This window comes from Pristiophorus japonicus, chromosome 8 (genome assembly GCF_044704955.1).
Source record: "Pristiophorus japonicus isolate sPriJap1 chromosome 8, sPriJap1.hap1, whole genome shotgun sequence".
In the NCBI taxonomy this organism is placed as follows: domain Eukaryota; kingdom Metazoa; phylum Chordata; class Chondrichthyes; family Pristiophoridae; genus Pristiophorus; species Pristiophorus japonicus.
The window spans coordinates 64,648,426-64,672,242 of NC_091984.1; the positions used below are offsets into that span (position 1 = coordinate 64,648,426).

At 41.9% G+C, this 23,817-nt stretch overlaps 1 protein-coding gene across 3 annotated transcripts in view; it reads left to right on the forward strand.

Annotated features, from left to right (window-relative positions):
* Positions 1 to 23,817, forward strand: part of eps15 (epidermal growth factor receptor pathway substrate 15) — a 188,263-nt gene that overhangs the window by 73,300 nt on the left and 91,146 nt on the right. For all 3 annotated transcript variants that reach the window (XM_070886884.1, XM_070886882.1, XM_070886883.1), the window contains 3 exons: positions 1,536 to 1,686; positions 5,078 to 5,163; positions 22,705 to 22,777. In XM_070886884.1, the coding sequence (XP_070742985.1) occupies positions 1,536 to 1,686; positions 5,078 to 5,163; positions 22,705 to 22,777 (310 nt within the window). The remainder of the gene's footprint in view (positions 1 to 1,535; positions 1,687 to 5,077; positions 5,164 to 22,704; positions 22,778 to 23,817) is intronic.

Genomic DNA, 23,817 nt, shown 5'->3' on the forward strand with positions numbered 1-23,817 from the left:
TCCTTCCACTGCTTCATACTATTCTCCAAGGGAAGAGTGTGAAGATATAAGAACATAAGAAATAGGAGCAGGTGTAGGTCTTTGAGCCTGCTCCGCCACTCAATAAGATCATGACTGATCTTCTGTCTCAACCCCACATTCCCGCACTATCCCCATAGCCCTTGATTCCCATAATATTTAAAAATCTATTGATCTCTGTCTTGAATATATTAATCGACTGAGAATCCGCAGCCCTCTGGGATAGAGAATTCCAAAGATTCACAACCCTTTGAGTGAAGAAGTTTCTCCTCATCTCAGTCCCAAATGCCCGACCCCTTATTCTGAGACTGTGACCCCTAGTTCTAGACTCCATAACCAGGGGAAACAACCTCCCAGCATCTACCCTGTCAAGCCATGTAAGAATTTTATATGTTTCAATGAGATCACCTCTCATTCATCTGAATTCTAGGGAATATAGGCCTAATCTTCTCAGTCTCACCTCATAGGACAATCTCCCCATCCCAATAATCAGTCTCGTATGAAAACAACAAGAGCAAAGTCTCAATGCAGCTGAAGGGGATAATAATTCTGTCCAAACAGTTTTTCTTCATGGTTCAGAGTCCTACACTATGGAATAGCTTCCTTTGGCCCATGAATTAAGCGCCAAACTATGGTGTGAGGGGAAAGGGAAATGTTTGTCGGGAGTTAGGTAGTTTCTGCTGAAGCTCTGCATCAACTGGTGAACAAGTGTTTGGGATATGGTGTGTGTTCTCTTGAAGTCAAGTTGCTTCCTGTCTGCTTAGCGAGAGCTCAAAACCACGCTTGTCAGTTTTATGGTGACTAATTATTGAATATCCTTGCGTGGAGAGGGAAGGAGCAAAGAGAAAGTAAATGATATCCCTTTGGGGTAGAGGTGCCTCTAAGATTATACTCCTGTCAGGAAATTGCAACAGAGAAAGTCATCTCTAAGACTTGGTCATCCAATATTTGAGCCATGCAGGTCTGTATGGTGGTGTTGATTGACCCACTAGTCTAGCTGATTGAGAGGACTGAGAGAATAGACCTGTTACTGATGGCTGGCATTCTTCCTACTCAGCCTTGCAAGCCAGTATCTTAACTGATCAGCTGGTCCTAGCTGGATGAGCAGTGGGAAGCTAACCAATGAGGAACTCTAGTTACAAGATTTCACAGTAGTTTGATTTGGAGACTCTTAATCATGGTGATGGCAAGTTTGGAATGACAGAATCAATAATTGTAGTGCTGGGTATTTTGCCACAGTTCAAGTGGATTGGTGTAAAATTTTCACAGGTCCATGATTAGTGACGGCACAGAAGGGGTTAAAATGGGAAGAACTATATAAAATAATTCATCTTTTGAAAACTGCAGTTACATTATGCTTATTTTTGTTGCTGCAAGCTTAGTTTAAATGTGCAAAATAACATGACAAAAGATTATAATTTCAATCTTGGGAAACTGACTCAAATCTAAGTTCTTAAATGCTACCTGCTCAGTACTAAGCGTAGCTGTTGAGCTGCCTTAATTTTCTGCCTTTACAGGGCACTCTGTGATACAAATGATTGTGGAAAGCTTTCAAAGGAGCAGTTTGCCTTGGCACTACATTTAATAAACCAGAAGTTAACTAAAGGCATTGATCCACCTCAGGTTCTCACTGCAGAGATGATGCCTCCTTCTGACAGTGCACAAAAGGTAATGATCTTTTTGTTCGCATGGCTTTAGCACTCTAGTGATGTGACCAGCTTTGAACAGTTCTTAGGAGGATGACGTGGGCTAAACTATTCGTCCTAACAGTGGTCCTTAGTTTTATTTCTCCTGAAAATGAAGTTATCTGTGCTGATTTGAGTAATAATTCAGACTTGGGTATGTCTATAACAATTCAAATAAAATTATTATTGAATCCTTATCATTATAATCATGAAATCGAGTGGTATTTCTGTTGATTTAGAAATGTGTGTGATAGCATGACTGGTATAAGGGATAGTGAATGTATTAGTGAACAGCATCTGTTACTTTCACTAAAAGTGTCCCGTCCTGTCATATGATGGTTTCACACATTCTTCTTGTAAATCCTCTGTCCTTATCATTTCCTTCCTGCCATCTGATGTAAGGCTAAAGATGGAAACTCAGCAGCCATAATAGAAAATGGGCTTTTCTGTGGAAATGGAAGATACAAGCCTCATTCAAAAATGCATCAATGGAAATATGAAATTGTAGCATGATGTGTGCTGCAAAACTGATTCCAACAATAAATGGTAAAATTCTCAATGAATAAGAATTTCAAAGCTATGTAATGAGCTGTTGCACATTTTCTAGATTCTGATGACCCGAAGAAGCAGTTCAAGGTGTTTTGTTCATAGTCCCAACCATCCTGCTTCTAATTTTCTGTACGTATTTTGATTTGGTGGTTATTAAAAAAAGCTAACTGCGCTTGATTCTTTTAGTACTCTTGTGAATCATACAGCATTTTTGTTGGGTACAAATGGTAGAAAAGCTAAGTTTATTATGACACGAAAAAGAAATAGAAAATGTTGGGTGCACACAAGCAAGTCAGCATCTGTAGAGCGAACAAGAGAAAGGGGAAGGAAGAAAAACTCAAGAACATGACACTGTGGACTCGAAGGAGAAGTTAATAAAAGCAGGACACTTTCAGACAAGAATTAGATGTTAACAAATACAATGAAAGACACCAATGTAGTGAATGCTCCACTGTTCAAAAAGGCAAGAAGTGGTGGATTAAAAAAAAAGGGAAGCCCGTAAAGACAAGTTTGAAATTATAATGGAAATGCTGGGATTCAGAGGATACAGCTAAGTTGTGAAGTTAATAAAGTCAGTGTTAAGTATCAGAGTGCCCAGTAGAAATATCAGATCCTGTTCCTGAAGCTTGTGTTAAACTTGGCCAGAACAGAGTACATTTTTCCTGCGCTTGCACTCAAAACAACAACAACAACTTGTATTTATATAGCTTCTTTAACGTAGTGAAACGTCCCAAGGCGCTTCTTGGGAATATCATGAGATAAAAAATTTGGCACCGAGTCGCATAAGTAGAAATTAGCGCAGGTGACCTAAAGCTTGGTCAAAGAGGTTTGTTTTAAGGAGCATCTTGAAGGAGGGAAGAGAGATTTAGGCAGGGAATTTGAGCTTGGAACCTAGGCAACAGAAGGCACGGCCACCAATGGTTGAACGATTATAATCAGGGATGCTCTTACCGTGTCCTTTCACAACAGGTTGCTCTTCACTTAGACTTCTCATTCCTGCTCTGACCTTTCTTTGGCCTTGTATGTTGTTCTGGCCATTCATATTTAATTCCAGACCTGCATTTGAATATTGTTTTTTTTTTCAAATTTTCATTTCTCGTGTTTTCCAAGGTTGGGTCTCTCATTGCCTTAATGCGTTGCAATGTTCTGTTGTGTTTTAACATCTATCTATTGCGTATTTAGGAATATCCCTTGTATTATGTAACAATCTCCTGCTTTTATTAATTTCTCCATTTGTGATAGTGGTTTTATTTGTTTGTATTTTCCTTTCATTCCCTTTCTCACTCCTTTTTCTCTGATTCTTAAAGTTTTGTACATCTCTTCATCTTCTGAAGGACACTGTCCAAAACATGAATGTTAATCTGTCTTTTTATCCCTTCAGGTGTTAATTGCTGTGTCTTTCCATCATTTTCTGTTTTTATTTTTTATTTTTGACAGTTGCATTTAAAAAAAATGTATTTATTTGGAAATAATTTTTCTATTTTGATGGTCTGTAAATCAAGAACATTGCAGCATAGTAATTCTGTTGTTCTGGCTGGTGGTACAGCATTTTTCTCCAGTCATTGCACATTGGTGTGGTAAGATAGAGGTTTAATCCTCTTTCCCCTTGCATGTGCTATGAGAGTAGGACCCAAGTGAGGGAAGAAAATAATCGGGGGTGGGGAAGAATAATTTTAACTTTCTGTGATGAACTGAAAACTTCCACCACAATTTCTTCTAAAGGAGAAAAGTGTGTTGCTGACAGTGTAATGCTTCTTTTGTCTATTTTTTTTCCTTCCTGAATTCCAGGTCAGTATGGATATTAATGTATCTTACTCAATAATATGATTGCGACTGGAAATTGTGCATTTTCTGAGTATGCTATTAATTCTTTTGAATAACTGTTTTTTGAGTATTCTGTGTTCTGGAAACACTGATTTTTATTTTGTTCAGATGCTGCCTGATCCATAGCAAATATTCACTAAGAATGTGGTTCTCAGAAGTTTGATTTTCCAAAATTAATCCAATTCTGTTTTGTAGCTTTACTAATTCTCGCTAAACCTTTCTTTCTTGCATTCTACTTGCCTCTGCTTTGCTACAGGCCCTATGCCTTTCTCACTGTGCCAGCCATCCTTGCTGCACTGCTTTGATGTCCATAATATGTGAATAACGTTGGAAGCCTAACGTAACACTTCTTCGTTAAAAACGCAAGGTTAGCATTATTATTTACTGTTTAATCTATCTCCTTCTGTTCACCCTCTTTTGCGCATGATAAGCACACGTTTCGTTTTCAGATTGCCTTTTTTTATTCACTTAGGATTTTTATAAAGCACAATTTTGAAAAAAAGTTATATAGTCTACCAAGAAAAGAATTCAAATTTCACAATCATCCATTGGAGTTGAATACTAAACTAAATAATCTGTTCTTAACAAATTAACTAACACAAGATTAAAGCAATGTGGAGGGGGTGGGGGGGGGGGTGGTGGGGGGACTGGCAGAGGACAGCATTAATCAACTGTTGTTCATATGTATATTTTGCCCAGTTTTTCTGTTCTTCCAGTTAGCATTAGGGTCAGGGTGTGGGACATCTAACTTTGTTCGAATTGTCTCCGTTCAGTTTTGTTTAGTTGTGTTTCAATAATATGTTGACGCAGCAGAATGTTTGATGAGCATGTTCAGGTCCAGAATTATGCTTCAGAAAGTTGACTTCACACATGTTCTGTTTAAACTACCAAATGATATTTAAGCCACAAAATAGAGTAAGCCGGTGTACTTTAAACTGATTTTGAATTCACATGATTTTAAGTGTTGGATGTTTAAATAACATCAGTCATGCTTTCCACAGAATGGAGCAACCCTGAACACTACAGCTGATTTTTCAGCCATCAAAGAACTTGATTCTATACACAATGAAATTGCTGATCTTCACAGGTAAGCAAAATGTTTGTCACTGTATACGGCTCTGCTCTGTGCAAAAATACCTCCAACTGGGTAAAGCTATGTCAAACCATGTGATAATTTAACATTGTATTTGTTTGCCGTACCATAAAATAATTCTAAAAGTGATGCCAATGATTCCATTGAATAACTAGGCTTCATATTACAATTATTGGTAATTACATACATGTGCACATTATTCTGCTTTTAGAAATACTCACCTTGTTTTAATTGTGTGACTGAAGCAAAATGTTGCTAAGAGGTGACTGGATCAGTACAAAACATCTTTGTAGGCCTACAAAGCACCACATTCACGCTTTGCCTTCCTTGCCCCACTCTTTCCAAAAAAAATTAAGACATATTGAGGAGGCCAGGGCATTTTAATGAAGGATCTGTTGTCTGACAGTTTTTGACACTGGAGCATTTTTAAGATCAGGTTTTATGCGCACAATTTCAGAATAAGTCTTGTATTGTAAAGCACATTTTTCTTTTAAAGTTGTGTTGAAGTAATTATACATTTTTTAATAATTTATCTCCTTCCCTGACCCTATTTGTAGTTATTTTCTTTCTTGCTAGATCCCAACTCGCCACAACTGAGACAAGGGAAATGAATAATCTGTTCACATGGCTGTGACAGTAAGATTCTTTATCAGTCACCAGGGGAACAGGAGAGTAGTACAAGTCATTTTAGCTACCAGTATATATTTATTCACACTTTCCACTTGATACTGATGACTTTTTCCTCCCCAATGGCTCAGCTGAGATTAAAAGAGTGTGTGGGATTGTAGGCATAGACCAGTGTCCAACTATTGTGTTTTCCGGCCCCTGCAGGTGTTTAGTATCTTCTGTGTTCTGATGGTGCAAATTTAATTTGTTTTATGTTAAAGTACCAGTATACAGAAGAAATCATATAATGCTAAATTCTCAATTTTTGCACAAACATAGAGAGATATATTACTTTGGACTATCCATATATTTCCAGCCACCTGGAATATAATTTGTTTGTAAATCCAATCTGTTCAATGTATTAAAACCATGTCTGGGGATGTGCTAGATAATCCATACATATGTTTTTAAAAGAAGAAAGGAAGAACGTACATTTTTATAGAGCCTTTCATGTCCATGGGATGTCCCAAAGCAATTCACTTTTGAAGCATAGGCATTGTTTTGTCGGCAAACATGGCAGCCAATTTATGCACAGCAAGGTCCTTCAAACAACAATGAGATAAATAACTAATCAACCTTTTTTGGTGCTGTTGGTTAAGGGATAAATGTTAGCCACAACACTGGGAAAACATGCAGCTCTTCAAAAAAGTTTTGTGGGACCATTTGAACAGGCAGATAGGGTCTCAATTTAACATCTCATCTGAAAGATTGCACCTCTGAAAATCAGCATTAACTCTGGAGCATAGCTTATGTCATCATCATAGGCAGTCCCTCGGGATCGAGGAAGACATGCTTCCACTCTTACCATGAGTTCTTAGGTGGCTGTACAGTCCAATACGAGAACCACAGTTTCTGTCACAGATGGGACAGATAGTCGTTGAGGGAAAGGGTGGGCAGGGAGCCTGGTTTGTCGCACGCTCTTTCCGCTGCCTGCGCTTGATTTCTGCATGCTCTCGGCGACGATATGCACTTCCTCCACTTTGTGCAGTCTATGGCCAAGGACTCCCAGGTGTCAGTGGGGATGTCACACTTTATCAGGGAGGCTTTGAGGGTGTCCTTGTAACGTTTCCTCTGCCCGCTTTTGGCTCGTTTGCCGTGGACGAGTTCCGAGTAGAGCACTTGCTTTGGGAGTCTCGTGTCTGGCATGCAAACTATGTGGCCTGCCCAGCGGAGCTGATCAAGTATGGTCAGTGCTTCAATGCTGGGGATGTTGGCCTGGACGCAAATGTTTGTGCGTCTGTCCTCCCAGGGGATTTGCAGGATCTTGCAGAGACATCGTTGGTGGTATTTCTCCAGCGACTTGAGGTGTCTACTATACATGGTCCATGTGTCTGAGCCATACAGGAGGGCGGGTATTACTACGGCCCTGTAGACCATGAGCTTGGTGACAGTTTTGAGGGACTGATCTTCAAACACACTTTTCCTCAGGTGGCCGAGGACTGCACTGGCGCACTGGAGGCGGTGTTGGATCTCATCATCGATGCCTGCTCTTGTTGATAGGAGGCTCCCGAGATAGTCCACGTTGTCCAGGGCCATGCCGTGGATCTTGATGTTTGGGGGGCAGTGCTGTGCGGTGAGGACAGGCTGGTGTAGGACCTTTGTCTTACTAATGTTGAGCGTAAGGCCCATGCTTTCATACACCTCAGTAAATACGTTGTCTATGTCCTGGAGTTCAGCCTCTGTGTGTGTGTGCAGACGCAGGCATCGTCTGCGTACTGTAACTCGGTGACAGAGGTTAGGGTGGTCTTGGACCTGGCCTGGAGACGGCGAAGGTTGAACAGCTTTCCCACTGGTTCTGTAGTTTAGCTCCACTCCAGCGGGGAGCTTGTTGACTGTGAGGTGGAGCATGGCAACGAGGAAGATTGAGAAGAGGGTTGGGGCGATGACGCAGCCCTGCTTGACCCCGGTCCGGACATGAATTGGGTCTGTGATGGATCTGTTGATAAGGATCACGGCTTGCATGTCGTGGAGCAGACGGAGTATGGTGACGTACTTTTGGGGGCATCCGAAACGGAGGAGGACGCTCCATAAACCCTCGCGGTTGACGGTGTCAAAGGCCTTTGTAAGGTCGAAGAAGGCCATGTCTAAGGGCTGGCGCTGTTCCCTGCATTTTTCCTGTAGCTGTCGTGTTGCAAAAATCATGTTCGTTGTGCCCCGTAGAGGACGAAATCCGCACTGCGACTCCGGGAGGAGCGCCTTGGCCACGGGGAGAAGACGATTGAGGAGGACTCTAGCGACTGAGGCTCTGGGTTGGAGCTTGAACCTAGAACCTCTGATTCAGAGGCACAAGAACATAGGAGCAGAAGTAGGCCATTTGAGCCCTCGAGCCTGCTCCGCCATTTAATATCATGGCTGATCTGATCATGGACTTGGCTCCACTTCCCTGCCCGCTCCCCATAACCCTTTATTCCCTTATCGCTCAAAAATCTGTCTATCTCCGCCTTAAATATATTCAATGACCCAGCCTCCACAGCTCTCTGGGGCAGAGAATTCCACAGATGTACAATCCTCTGAGAGAAGAAATTCCTCCTCATTTCAGTTTTAAATGGGCGGCCCCTATTCTGAGACTATGCCCCCTAGTTTTAGTTTCCCCAATGTGGAAATGTGGGGCCCAAGTTTCCGCCCTCTGTAAAAACGGCGCACCTCCACAAGGGTGCGTCGACTTTCTTGAATAAAAAGGGCACCGAAAACTTACCTTGTGATTCTCCGAGCTCCTCAGGACGTCTTCGGGCTCGGTGTGGCACAGCACAAGGAGTCAGTAGCAGAGCCAGGTCCCGGCGCTGAAAACAGTGCCAGGACCTCTGCACATGCGCGCTAGAGTGCGCGCGCATGTGCAGTAGGTCCTCGCAGCCTGAATCTGTGCAGACTGTGTGGGAGGGGCCCGAAGATCGCCGTCCCTAGCCCTGGCCGAATGGGCTCCCCAGGCATTGAAGATCGGGACTCTGGCTTCCCTCCTTCCTATTCAGCCTCCCTCCCTCCCTCCTATTCAGCCTCCCGTTCAGCTCTTCACCCTCCTTCCCTCCCGTTCAGTTCCCCACCCTCCTGTTCAGCCCCCCCTTTTCAGCTCCCCCCTTCCCTCCCCCGTTCATCCTCCCCCGTTCCCTCCCCATTCATCCCCCCCCCCCCCCCAGTTCAGCCTCCCTCCCCCTCCCGTTCAGCCTCCCTCCTCCCTCCCCTCCTTCCTCCCCCCACCCCTCGCTGTCAGAAACACAGAGAGACACTGACAGAGAGAGAGACACTGGGGGGGGGAGCGGGGGCCGTCCCAGCACGCCGTTGGAGGCCTCCCGGTGCTGGTAGTAGGTGAGTAGAAACTTGATTTTTTAATTAATTTTTTAGTTTTTAATTTTTTTTGGATTGATTTATTGGTTGATTTATTGATTTATTTATCATTTATTATTGATGATGGCTCTTTATCTCTCGTTCCCTACGCCTGATTTATAATTGTTGGCAAGGTTTTCCTGAGCGTACAAAAATCTACACTACACTTACTCTATTCTAAGTTAGTTTTGAGTAAGTTTTCGCTGCCTAAACTTGCAAAACAGGCGTAAGTGGCTGGTAACGCCCCCTTTTGGAAAAAAAACTGTTCTAAAACGAAACTATTCTAACTCACTAGAATTGAAGCAAACTAAATGCCAAGAATTGCAATTTCTATGATACTCCATTCTAAACTAGTTGCTCCAAAAAAATAGGAGCAACTCGAGCCAGAACTTGAGCCCATCCTCTCAGCAACCACCTTGTCGAGCCCCCTCATTATCTTATATGTTTCGATAAGATCACACCTCATTTTTCTGAACACCAATTTGTAAAGGCCCAACCTATTCAACCTATCTTCATAAGTCAACCCCCTCGTCTCCGGAATCAACCTAGCAAACCTTCTCTGAATAGCCTCTAATGCAAGTATATTCTTCCTTAAATACGGCGACCAAAACTGTACGCAGTACTCTAGGTGTGGCCTCATCAATACCCTGTACATTTGTAGCAGGACTTCTCAGCTTTTATACTCTATTCCCCTTGCAATAAAGGCCAACATTCCATTTGCCTTCCTGATTACTTGCTGTACCTGCATACTAACGTTTTGTGTTTCATGCACTGTACTGTAGCACTTTGCAATTGTTCTCCATTTAAATTATAATTTGCTTTTCTACTTTTTCTGCTAAAGTGAATAACCTCACACTTTCCCACATTATACACCATCTGCCAAATTTTTGCCCACTCACTTAGCCTGTCTATATCCCTTTGCAGATTATTTTGTGTCCTCCTCACAATTTGCTTTCCCACCCATTTTTGTATCATCAGCAAACTTGGCTACATTACACTCAGTCCCTTCATCCAAGTCATTAATATAGATTGTAAATAGTTGAGGCCCCAACACCGATCCCTGCAGCACCCCACTAGTTACTGTTTGCCAATCGGAATATGACCCGTTTATCCCGACTCTCTGTTTTCTGTTAGTTAGCCAATCCTCTATCCATGCTAATATATTACCCCCAACCCCGTGAACTTTTATCTTGTGCAGTAACCTTTTATGTGGCACTTTATCGAATGCCTTCTAGAAATCCCAATACAGCACATCCACTGGTACCTCCTTACCAACCTGCTCGTTACATCCTTAAAGAATTCCAGCAAATTTGTCAAACATGATTTCCCTTTCATAAAACCACGCTGACTCCGCTTGATTGAATTATGCTTTTCCAAATGTCCTGCTACTGCTTCCTTAATAATGGACTCCAACATTTCCCTAACAACAGATGTTAAGCTCACCGGTCTATAGTTTCCTTCTTTCTGTCTGCCTCCTTTTTTTTTTAAATCGGGGCGTTACATTTGCGGTTTTCCAATCCGCTGGGATCTCCCCAGAATCCAGGGAATTTTGGTAGATTACAACCAATGCATTCACTATCTCAGCAGCCACTTCTTTTAGGACCCTAGGATGCAATCCTTCAGATCCAGGGGGCTTCTCCGCCTTTAGTCCCTTATTTTACAAAGTGCTACTTTAGTGATGGTGATTGTATTAAGTTCCTCCCTCCCTATAACCCCTTGATTATCCACTATTGGGATGTTTTTAGTGTCTTCTACCGTGAAGACCGATACAAAATATTTGTTCAAAAGTCTCTGCCTTTTCCCTGTTCCCCATTATTAATTCCCCAGCCTCATCCTCTAGCGGACCAACATTTACTTTAGCCACTCTTTTCCTTTTTATGTACCTGTAGAAACTCTTTACTATCTGTTTTTATATTTCATGCTAATTTACTCTCATAATTTATCTTCCCCCTCTTTTTATTATGTTTTTTAGTCGTTCTTTGCTGGCTTTTAAAGGTTTCCCAATCCTCTGGCCTCCCACTAGTCTTGGCCACCTTGTATGTCCTTGTTTTCAATTTGATACCATAACTTATTTCCTTAGTTAGCCACAGATGGTTTTCCCTTCTCTTACAGTCTTTCCTTCTCATTGGGATATATTTTGTTGCGAGTTATGAAATATCTCCTTAAATGTCTGCCACTGCTCATCAACCGTCCACACTTTAATCTATTTTCCCTGTCCATTTTAGCCAACTCTGCCTCCATACCTGACTCAGGAAGATTGTCAAATGTGAAACTAGGATTTTATCATCTCTGCAGTACTTGGTTGCCTCGGTGAACTTTCTTGAAAAAGACTGATAGTATCAGCTGGTTAATCATGTCTTACACTACAGTAATTTGTAATTTATTATTGATACCATAATCAACCTGAAGATTAATTTTCCAGTGCAGTGAACAGTTTTTGCTGTGGTGGATAGGTGTCTATCAGCATGAAATTTCATTAGCAGCAACAGTAGTTTTCATAGAGTGCTGTTCTGGCACAGGTGCTTAGCTTCATCAAGAGCACTACAATGACACAACATCTGGTTGGCACTTGTCAAGTCTTGTCCATCACTGTCTCATTAGCCCTCAAATACCTTGAACTTTTTATTGCTCTCTAAGGAATTGGCATGTTTCTCAGAGCACTTGGATCCATTTTTTTGGTAGCTACTTGCTGAAAACAGTGCTGGGACCTCTGCACATGCGCGCTAGCGTGTGCGCACATGTGCAGTAGCTCCAGGCGCCCGAGGCAGTGTGGGAGGGGCCCAAAGCACGCCGCCCCTAGACCTGGCCGAATGGGCTCACTGGGGTAGCGAAGATAGGACCGGACCTCGCTCCTCTTCAGCTCTTGCTCTGGCTCCCACCCCCCAGCCCCCATTCAGCTCCCGCTCCCTCTGGCTCTCTTTCTCTCTCTCCACCCCCCCCAGCTCCCGGTCCAGCTCTCCCGCTCTCAGTCCGGCTCTCTTTACCCCCACTCAGGTCCGTTCCGCGCCTCCCCCCCCCCCCCCCCCATGTCTTCGGCGGGGCCCACCCGCCTGGCATCTTGCTGGGGACGGGTCCCGCCCGCAGTCGTCGGCCGGGCCCGTTCAGCCTCCCCTCTCTCCCTCCCCTCCCTTCCCTCTGCTCCCCTCCCCTCCCTCTCCCCCCTCCCCTCCCTCTCCCCCCCCTCCCCTCCCTCTCCTCCCCTCCCTCCCTCTCCTCTCCTCTCCTCTCCTCTCCCCTCCCTCCCTCCCTCCCTCCCTCTCCTCCTCTCCCTCCCTCCCTCTCCTCCTCCCCTCCCTCCCCTCTCCTCTCCTCCCCTCCCTCTCCTCCCCTCCCTCCCTCCCTCTCCTCCCCTCCCTCCCTCCCTCCCCTCTCCTCCCCTCCCCTCTCCTCCCCTCCCCTCCCCTCTCCTCCCCTCCCCTCTCTCCCCTCCCTCCCTCTCCTCTCCCTCCCTCCCTCCCTCTCCTCCTCTCCCTCCCTCCCTCTCCTCTCCTCCTCCCCTCCCTCTCCTCTCCTCCACTTCCTCCCCCCTTCCTCCCTTCCTCCCCCCATTCCTCGGTGTCAGAAACACAGAGACAGAGAGAGAGACACACACTGAGGGGGAGGGGAGGGGGAGTGGGGCGTCCCAGCACGCTGTTGGAGGGGTCCCGGTGCTGCAGTCGGTGAGTAGAAACTTAATTTTTTATATATTGATTTTAAAAAATTTTTAATTTTTAATTTTTTTGATTTTATTGGTTGATTTATTTAGCATTTATTATTGATGATGGCTCTTTATTTGTAAAAGTGATATGTTTCATGTTTGTAAACTACCCCCCCCCAATCTCACGTCCCCTACGCCTAATTTATAAGTGTAGGCAAGTTTTTTCTGAGCGTACAAAAATCTACACTTACTCCTTTCTAAGTTAGTTTGGAGTAAGTTTTCGCTGCCTAAACTTGCAAAACAGGCATAAGTGGCTGGACCCTATGGCCCCAAGTTTCCACATGATTTGCTCCTGATTTTTAGGAGCAACTGGTGTAGAACGGAGTATCTTAGAAATCGGAATTCTCGCCATTTAATTTGCTCCAGTTCTAGTCAGTTAGAACAGTTTCACTTTGGAACAGAATTTTTTTTTCAAAAGGGGGCGTGTCTGGCCACTTACGCCTGATTTCAAAGTTTCGTGAGTGAAAACTTACTCCAAACTAACTTAGAATGGAGTAAGTGAAGATTTTTGTACGCTCGAAAAAACCTTGTCTACACTTTAGAAAATCAGGCGTAGGTTACAAATTAGGTGTAGGGAACGAGGTCGTGGGGGAGGGAAGTCATTAAATTCTACAATCAATCCTTAGTTATACTTATACAAATATTATACAAATAAATCAAACCTGAACAAAAATTTATAAGCAAAGAAAAGATTAAATAAACCATGTTCCTACCTGTGTGAAAGTGCTTCAGGCAGGCCTTTCATGTTGGAGACAGGCAGCGGTGTGGCATCAGTGTCTCGACGGCAGCGGCAGCAAGCTTCGAGCTGAGCTGCAGTGCTTGAGGCAGGCCTTCATTCTCTTCGTGGCTGGCCGCGAAGAAGCAGCACCGGACGGACCTGAGGCCATTCAGCCATGAGATATCAGCGGCGTCAGTGGCTGGCCGGCAGCCAAAGAATCAGCAGCGGATGGACGTGAGGCCATTCGGCCATAGGATATCAGCGGTGTCAGTGGCTGGCCGGCAGCCAAAGAATCAGCAGCGGATGGACGTGAGGCCATTCGGCCATAGGATATCAGCGGTGTCAGTGGCTGGCCGGCAGCCGAAGATACAGCAGCAGCCTTCGAGCTGTGAGGGGGACTGAGGCCATTTGGACAGGGAGAGGCAGCCACATCGACAGTTTTATATTTAAATTTGCAGAATGGGTGCTGCATTGTCAACACCACGTATTATTGCAAAGTTGAATTGGCACTCTTATTTCTCCAAACACACAGTCCTTAATTTACATGCACCAATGCAGCACCGGTTCTGCAAGTTTAGCAGTGAAAAACTGAACTCACTGATTTCAGCAGGTGATTTATTCAGCAGTGCTGCTAAAAGCACTCCCTCACACACAGAAATATCAAAAAAAATTAAATTACAAGCCTTTGCAGGGGTCCAAGAAACAAATCTTCACTTTTTCTGCAGTATTTTTAAAAATGGCCGAGTGCCAATGTTTGTGTGAGACTGCACGTGCAGGGTTGCCGGCACCACGCAGGCTAATTTAAATTGTACCCACCCCCTGCTACTTAGAAAATTGGCGTGCCAAGCAGACATCGAGCTCCAGAATATCGAACTTTTTTTTAGGCGCAGTTTTTGGCGCAAAAAACAGGCGCACAGCTCGGAGGCACGCCGTTTTCGCTGCGGCACGAAACTTGGGGCCATAGTGTGCATAAGTGAACAAATCGAATGTGTCTGGGGATCCTGGTTTATAAAAATATGATTTAGTGGTAATGAATTAATAAGAACTGGCCTATGTCTACACAGAGTTTATTAATGAGTTTCTTTTGAGAATGATTTGTGTGTTTTTGGTGAAAATTAGTATGATTTCCTTCTGGTCAGATGCCTACTTGAATCTGTGAAAAACAAGACAACGTCTTGTAAACATTAAATGACAAATGTCTATTTTACCCAGTGATTAATTCATTATTTTGGTTATCTAGGTGTCTGACACAAACAGAAAACAATCACCATGCTTGAGTCTCCAAACCAAGCTACTGAACAATTTGTACAAGTCGAGTTTCTGTTTGAATGATATAGAGTCTGCAAGGACACGCCCCAATTACCCAAGTCCAGCAAGCTTAGGTACAAATTAGCAAAACCAAGACTTAGGATCCCCAAAATGTAGGCAAGAATACTGTTGGGAGTTTAACTAGCTAAAAGCTTGCTACTTGTCCAGCTGTAACCTTTTGGACGTAAACTTTCAGGTTTATGTGGAACCAAGTGAAAAGAATCCTTTCCCCCAGTGACATTTAACCCTCTAGATCCTATTACTAAGCCAGGCTAGCTGGTTAGACATCACGAATTTGAGCACTCGCTAAGTGAACTGCAGCCACCAGAAGTAACATGATATGTAGTGCAAGTGATCATTTAAATGTGAGTGCGTGCAGCCATCCTCCTGACCACTACCTAAACACACACAAACATGGCCCATATAGCTAATGAGTGAACTGAGTCTTGACACAACAGCTACTGGAAAGCATTTCCTAAAGGCTGGACAAGAGACCATATATCCACAGTTCAATGCCAACCATTAGTGGAAAACAGAGAGGTCACCAAAGTTTCACTATAATGTTTGTAAATGGAACTAGTTGGAAAGTGGCTTATAATACTGTTTTGATGATCTGTAAATAGAAGAATAGAGGTTCAAATCTCCATTGGCACTATTTGGGAGAATTTCTACCTTGTTTCACAGTAAGGCCATAAAAGAAAGACACGTTGTGGTAGTGGATGCTCCACCTGGGGCAGGCTGGAATAGGTGTAACCTGCACAGCTGAACTCTGGTCCATTGACTACAGAGCAATGATTGTGACAGAGATGATCCAGTGGTCTTGCACTCCTGGCAGAAAAGCAGCATGTGCAGATTAGTGGCAGTAGTTCATATCTGTTGGGTATTGTCATGTTTTGGGGTTTTTACACTACATATTTTCTTAGGTTCAGCATCACCTACCATTCTTATAAGTGGACCTACGTTGCCTTCAAACCAGAACATGTCTTAACGTGCCTAATATACCTTACTTTGCACACTGCCTACGGGAAGGTTTCACGTATTAAAATTCAACACAGACAGAAATGTATGTTATTTTGTCACTGGTATCAAGGATTCTTGATTGACATTAGTTTGACCCACAAGTGAAATATTTGTAATTATTTATTGTAATTTGTAATATCCACATTTATGATGGGTTTTGGAAACTATCACCCACTAATTAAGGTTGCTGGATGACATTTCCCCAATTATCACTAGAATTGCTTTCTGAAAATGGTTCATCTGAAAATTTTTGATTTGCCACTTTTTATCTGTTACTGAAATTCCCATTGTCCAAAATAAGTGTATTAACAACATTTTTTAAAAATTGCATATTTCACTATCTAATTTATTAATTGAATTGTTTTTTGTGTCATTAAACTTTTTACTTGAAGGCAACAGCTTATCTAATATGAATGGGCTTGGAATTTATATTTTTGCCCAGGGCTGTGATGCTAGGAGCTGAATTTGGATTGTGCAGTGTACCTAATTTCCCAGTACCATTCAGTACCATTCAGTCAGCTGTACTTTCCTTTAGCTTCTAACAATTTTGGCTCAGTTGTTTTTCAAACTTATTTGAAGCAAAACTAGATGGCAAATTGCAAAAGCTTTATTCGGCCAACATTTATAGCAATGTTTTTTTTTAAAGAACAATCATGTGTATGAGAGAGAAACAGTGAGAGGGAAAAAATTGACAATTTACTGGTCACGCGTTGTAGCTTTTGTTTATTCTATAAACTTCAGAAAATGTATTATGTTGTTTCAGTGACTGGGGTTAGCAAGAGAGAGGGAGAGAGAGTCTTCATTAACAGTAATAGTTCAACTAATTTTGAAACCAACTAATTATCTCACCTGTGTTATGTTGATGGTTAGTAAAGGTAAACACAAATTGCTTATGAGCCATATTCTAATGACTGACTTATGTGTAAGAGAGAGAGAGATGGTCTTTGCTGATTCTTTGTTGATTGCAATAATCAAACAAGTCAAATTTTGAAATTAAAAGAAGCCTCTTTGAAGGAAATAGGAAGGAAGTGGAGGAGGAAAATGCATTGAGCTGAAGGGGGATCTGAACTCTTGCCACCTGCTCTTGGAAGAAGCAGTGGAAATGAGAGGACATGGATAGTGTTTAAGGGTGTGGTAAGTGAAAGCAAAGCAAGAGAGAGGGGAGAAAACAGATTAGATGGATAGTATGAAGGAGAAAGTAAAGAGTAATGTGTTGAATGGGTAGTCGGAAAGGATAATGAGGAGGTGAAGGGGCATGGTAGCAAGCAGGTGGGGAAGGATGAATGTCTTTGGAGGGGTAGGTAGGGAGACTCTGAGGGCCATATTTTCCCCATCCCAAATTTAGCCTGGTGGCTTCTTTCCCTGTCACAGTATGCCATGTCACCCACCATCACCCACCTGAAAGAAATGAAGACAAAGGAAGAGTTGGGGAAATAGAAGAGAAAGATTTACGGCACCACAAAAGAGAAAGAAAGAGCTACACAAAGACATCAGACACAGTTAAGAGAGAGACCATATTCTCTGGCTTACCATATACAACTCCACAGGAGATCGACTTTAACCTTATTAAAAATCTTGGTTAAGAGTTTCTGCTGCGGGTGCAGTTGGTGGTCTGTGCGCAAATTGTGCTAGTTCGAAGAAGTCTTTTTGCTCAAGTTTCTGCTCAAACTAATTTGCATATCAGCAGACAGAAACTCTTCCGTGAACCAGTGTAATCGGGCAGCGTTTTAGAATGTACTTTTTTTTAAAGTGGATTAAAAAGCATTCTTATATATTTAAGAGTGGTAAACTGCTGCAGTTTTATTAATATAGCTAAAAATGGATTTATCACAAAAAGAAGCATTCTTAATCAGTGTCTAGTTTACCATCTGTGAGGAACCCGTTTTCAAATAACTGAAAATGCATTTAAAGAAAACTTTACAGAACCGTTTACTAATTACATTGGTGTACAATAGTCAGTTTCTTAGTAAATTTAAAAATGTTTTAAAGTTTTAAAAATGTGCCTGTTAGTGTCCTTGTGCCTTTAAAAAAAAAGCTTCATTTTAAGAGCCTCCAGAAACTTGCTATGATTAATGTGATCTGGGGGCGTGGCAAGTTCTGTGGGGTGGGGTCGACTTCTACTACCATGTTTTTAAATTCCTCGATCTTTTGCGCTGTTTTGCCGATTTCAGGCATATTATGCCGAAGAAACAAGCGCAGCTTAGCAGAAACTCCGGGCTCTTGTGTTCACACACACCTCGGACTAGAAATTCGCTGGGATACCGTCCCTCATAATGGTCGGAACAGGGGCGCTAAAGGGTTGGCAGCCATGAGCGCCGGCATTCGTGCCATTCGGCAATTTCAGTGTGCCGATATCGGCGGCGCAGAGGAGTACCGCCTGGGAGCATCGCGTGCAGTGTACAACGCCCCGGTATCAACCCACTTTGGAAATTTGTTTTGCGCTGAACCTGTAGCGCCCCGTAGTGACACCGCCAGCGAAAGCTGGCGTGCAGAGCTGTCCTGAGGGAAGGAATGACTGCATAAGGTAAGTAATTTTTTTTTTCTTTTTGTGATTTAACTTCATTTGGGGTGATTAATAAAAAGGGAATGTTTTTTGTTCCAGTTTTTTTTGTTGCATAGAGGCCTACTTAGGGCGCTACGAAGCCGGCTCTTTAGCTCGAGATACTCAGTTGCTCAGCCGGCCTAGCGCCCTAAGATAAGTGTGGAACACTTCCCTTAGCGCTCCACTCCACTGTCAGGGCGCAGCTGCTGAATTTTTTCACTGCCGATGCAAACCATTTCCCAGCTCTAAATTTATCCACCGCATGACGTTTATGCCTCAAAAAACCGTCAACCTAATTTCCAGACCCTCCTGTCTACAAAATCTGACACCTCATTTGTATTTGTTTTATTTCTTTATAAATTCTTATGTCCTTATGTACCTGATTAAATGTATCCATTAATTTGTCTTTTGTGTTTTTTTAATGCCTTTTCAAATTTTACTTGCAGGCCTCTGCCTTTCCCAAAAGCTTGGACTTGTTACCTTGTTGAGCTGAATTTAGATTGCGCAGTTTTTTTTCACTTCTTCAACACTTAGCCAGCTCCATCCCAGATAAATTCCAACTTGTCTGCACACATACTATTTTATACTAAGACCTACTCACCTGTGGCCCTCACCAATCTTCATTGGCTCTCCGTTCTCCAAAGCTTTCATTTCAGAATCTTATCCTTATTTACAAATTCCTCTGTGGTGTTGCTGCACCCTACCTCTGCAATTCACTCCAGCCTTCAATCCTACTTCAATTCTGCTCCTCTGACTCTAGTCTGTTGTGAATTCACATTCCTCCTGCACCACCACCAGTGGCAGAGCCTTCAGTTTTCATGTATCTGCACTTTGGAACTCTTCCCCCAAACCTCTCTAGCTTGCTATATGTCACCCTACCTTCAAAAAGGTCTCAACTACGTTGTCAGCTACCTCCCTAACTCTTGCTTTGTTCTGTTCCTGTTATAAATTGTGTTTGGGATGTTTTGCTATGTTAAAGGCGTTATATAAGGTATAAGTTATTGTTTCTTTATCAATATGTGACTGCTTGACTTCCATAAGGAAGGAGAATTTTCTTTGAGGTATTTTGATATGCCTTGGGCACGAGCTCAGCGCATCATTATCCAGAGTCTAAACAGCTGATCCACCTGCCTGTTGTCTTGACTGCAGGTTATGTGTGGCTGAGAGAATAGAGAGAGGGAATTAGACTTGACCCTGAAAAGAATTGTGTAAAGTAACTAAGTAAACCTTTGTGAGCCCTCCCTATAGTATTTGTTTCACAGAGCAATATTAGATGCTTTGCTGCAACAGTGAATAGTTGAGCTTTACTCACAAGGTCGGCACTGGGTTCAATCTACAGTCTCTGCTGAAGTAGCTGATCTGCAAGGGTGATGTAATTTGTTTTCAGCTCTCATCAATTAGGGAGTGAAAAATCAATTATGTTTCCAGTTTTTGATCATCGTCCATTGCTCCCTTGTTGAAGTATTTGCGCGGATGCTTAGTGACAACACTATTGGGTTTGATTATAATGCCTTCTGTAGTCAAATAGCCTGGTAATGCTCACTGTCGATGCTCACACAATAAAAATGACTTCCGGGACTATGTGCCAGAGGGCACTGTACCTCAGTAAGAAGTTGGAGAACCTTCAGGAATGAAGCGGGACCAGTTTTTAAAAAATCAGAATGAAAAATTTAATTTTGTATGCTATTCTTCAGCTTCACTAATATTTCTAAATTTAGCTTCATCATTTTCTCCATGCAAGCAGAGAGTGCTGTATCAACTGTAGTCTGATAATGAGTGTTTTTTCTAACCTTGATCTGATTTGCTCCAGAAATGCCTATCTAATTTTTACGTGGTAAAAGTTATGAACCTGCCAGGATAGTCACTGCCTTGATATTTATTACAGAACTGACTAGAAATTATTTAAAAAAAGTAATCTTGCCTCTTCAAAAAGTTAACCGTTAATGATTTAATCATTGTACAATATTGAAGAGTTAGGCTGCAATGCCCTTTTAAGAAAGGCACACATGATGACATGTTATCAATGTAATGATGTAAATTCCTTGGGGACTTGGAGAGGGAATTGTAAATAAAGGTCTCTAGCTGAAGCAAGAGTATGATGCTAACCTATCTGACACGTAGTCCTAGCAGCATTTATCTGTTTTGTTGAATTGATTCCTGTAAATTCGAGTAAAATTTTCCTGTTGCATATTGTGACTTATGACTTACCTAAAATATTTAAGTTGGTGTTAAGTTCTTTTATTACATTATTTTTTTAAATAAATTGAAATGTACTGTTCTTAACATCTGACTGAAGGTTCATCTAACGTCAACTCTGTAGGTCCTGGTTATTTTATTGAATCACTAATAAATTGCATTAAATTGTGAGGCACCTACATAATAAATATCCTCATCATTTTGATTTGACAACTCATGGGTAAATTGTCCATTAAAAGCTTCGATTACAATAGTCAATAATGCTTGGAACATTAATTGAAGCTTAACCCATCAGATCATGTTTACAACTTGGAGAAATTCCAAAGAGCTTTATCGAATGCGTATCAGAGGTTAGAAACTGAAGATCAGTGGCTGCCTGAAGCCTTGTGGCAGCCTGCAAACCAGAGGCTTTAAGATAGTCATAACTATAATTTACAAAATTGAGTGAATGCAAATGTGTTGATTTAATGGTGCTTAAAAATGAGCCTGTGACTTTAATTTAATACCTGTACTTTCATTTCACTTCCTGTTCTTAATAAACAGCCTTTAATTCATTCTTATTGACCGATAGCCTCCTTCAGTTGACCTGTTTGTTTCATCACTCTTCTACTGCTGCCTCGGCCAGTGTAAGTCACCCTCATGCACTGTCACACAGCTTGGTTGCGTCCTGCTATTTATATATTCAGTTTCCTCGGCAAGCAGCAGTCGTAGTGTAATTAAACAGGGATTCACACCAGAGAATAGTCGATTTAAATTTAAAAGCCCATTCAGGCATTTTGTGGTTAGATCAAGGAAACCATCCCCCAAAATCGTCTCCTGCACCCCCACCCCATCAAAAGGAAAGATTAAATCCAGTGTGGAGAGTCTCTCGGGCTGGGGTGTTTGCCACGTGACCGCTATTTCCTGGTACCTGAACTGATTCTGTAGAATCTGAAGCCCTTGTCTGCGTATACGGTGAGAGCGGACAGGCTTGCAGTTGTTGGAGAACGTCAGCCTTTGCTGATTATATCATGCAGGTCTGCAGTCGTACAATTCACTCTCGACACTCGGTTGATCTGCATTTGATTTTGAACCCCACACTTGCTCAGTGACAAATTAGAATGAAGCAGAATGTGCTGCAAAGATGATGCGAGTGGTAAGAGATTGTTTAAAATCTCCACGGCACCGCTCTCCACCTAACGAACGGTGAGTCTGAAAATTATCCAGGAGGGGGGCGGGGGTTGAGAAAGAGAGGGAAAATACGTTGCGGGTAGAAAAGATAATTGACAGGTCAATAAATAATTCTTCAGCAATGTCTGCTCTGCCAGATGCTTTTTAATGGGGATTTATTTCTAGATGGAATCATGCAAGCATATGTTCCTGTTTGCTATTGATGTGATATTGTGAAATTCTCACATAATGCACATAGGTGGAGGAATTAATATGCAGTGTAAGAAAGCCACAGTGCTAATAATTCATGTATGTTGTATAGTTTAATAGTATACCAACATTAAAGGGCTTTTTGGTGCAGTCAAAATTCATTTTTAAAAAGAAAACATACAGGAATTATTCATATTATTGTCAGATTCTGGTCATTGTTGCGTTTTTTGAAACAGGTTTATTGTAAAAAAGCAATTGTAAAATTTATCAGTTTATTGGCATCAGCAAAAGTGTGTGTGTAATGATAGTTTAAAATGTAGTGTTTTAACACTGAATAATGTTGTTTAATGGTGGGATGATCTTTTTAGCTCCTCCTCTTCCTCTAAACTCTAGTTTCGATTAGCTGACAGCTCCATAGCAACAGTGACATTTGTGGTGAGAAAACGACTCATTGATTTTCGCCTCTCTATTTCACAAAAGCCACTTCTGAGATCAGACATTTTCACTCCTCACTGAAATTGGTCTTTTCATTCGTAGTTTAAAAACATATCCATACCAGGTATACAGAGATCCAACCCGGGCCCCATCTCAAGTACTAGATCACTGCCTGAAGATGCATTTGAAGGGCGAGTCAGGGTTTGGTAGCTGGTTGGCTGTTCCTGTTGTCGCTGATGTCCTTAAATATACCTGCCTTGTCTGCTGGTCTTCCAGGGAGAAAAGCAGTGTGGAAGTGGAAATCAAAGAAAAAGAGGATGCCATCAAGCAGCGAACAAGTGAGGTCCAGGTAAGTGTTAATTGCATCAGTTTTATTTTTAAATTAAACGATCACCATCTGCAAAGTCATGTTGCCCTTGCTGTATTTTTCTGGCTATTTTTCAGGAGCTGAGATTTTGCCAATTTTACTAACAGTGACAGATTTTAGTTACGGTATTGGTGCATGATGCAGAATTTTACCGAAGGCACGCAGTAGCTATTTTCATGATGAGAAAATTGTACTACTGTTAGATAAAATACACTTGTCATGATTTTTCTCGTACATTTATTGATAGACACATTAAAAATATATTAAGCAGTGTTTGAAAAATTGTGGATGAAAATAGGATACTATTTTTAGCACATACAAATGTTCTAATTGTTCGTGTGCAATGACTTTTTAGCTTGCACACATAAGTCCGAAGTAAAAAAAAAAGCTTTTTATCAGTTTAACATTATGTTGTACATATTTTTGTTTGAGACATTGATCTACAGATTTGATATTTAGTTTATTGTCCAACACTGCTAATCAGATTCTCTGCGATTTAGTTGCTGATTTTTCTCTAGTCCCACGGTGCTCGTAGCAGTGACTATAAATAGATCAGTAAAGAATTAACATGGCAGTTACTTCAAATTGCAAGTTTTATTTGCCCCTGTTGCTATGGCGGCCTTGGTGGAGGAATTAGCTTGGCTGGATAGGGGACGGTAAGAGGGTAAACTGTCGACTTTTTTTTGCTCGCTATTAATAATGTAACCTTAGCAAATATTCATAACCATCATGAATAGCTCCAATGTTTTGCTGTGAAATTCAGTCCCTAAATAATACTGACAGAAAATTAAAATATGAGCATCATCCAAGATTACAATTGCATGACACAGCATCATGGGTAGCTCAAAAAATGATATCAGTATTCCTATTGTTCTGTGAGATTTCATTCAAAATAAATTGGTACCTTCTACCTGTAATAGCATTTTAGGAGGTCAGTAAGAAAATATTATTTTTCTTTTTGCAGCATACTAATCTTTTGAGGTTTACAGCATAGCATTTTCAGCTACAGAAATTAGTACAGA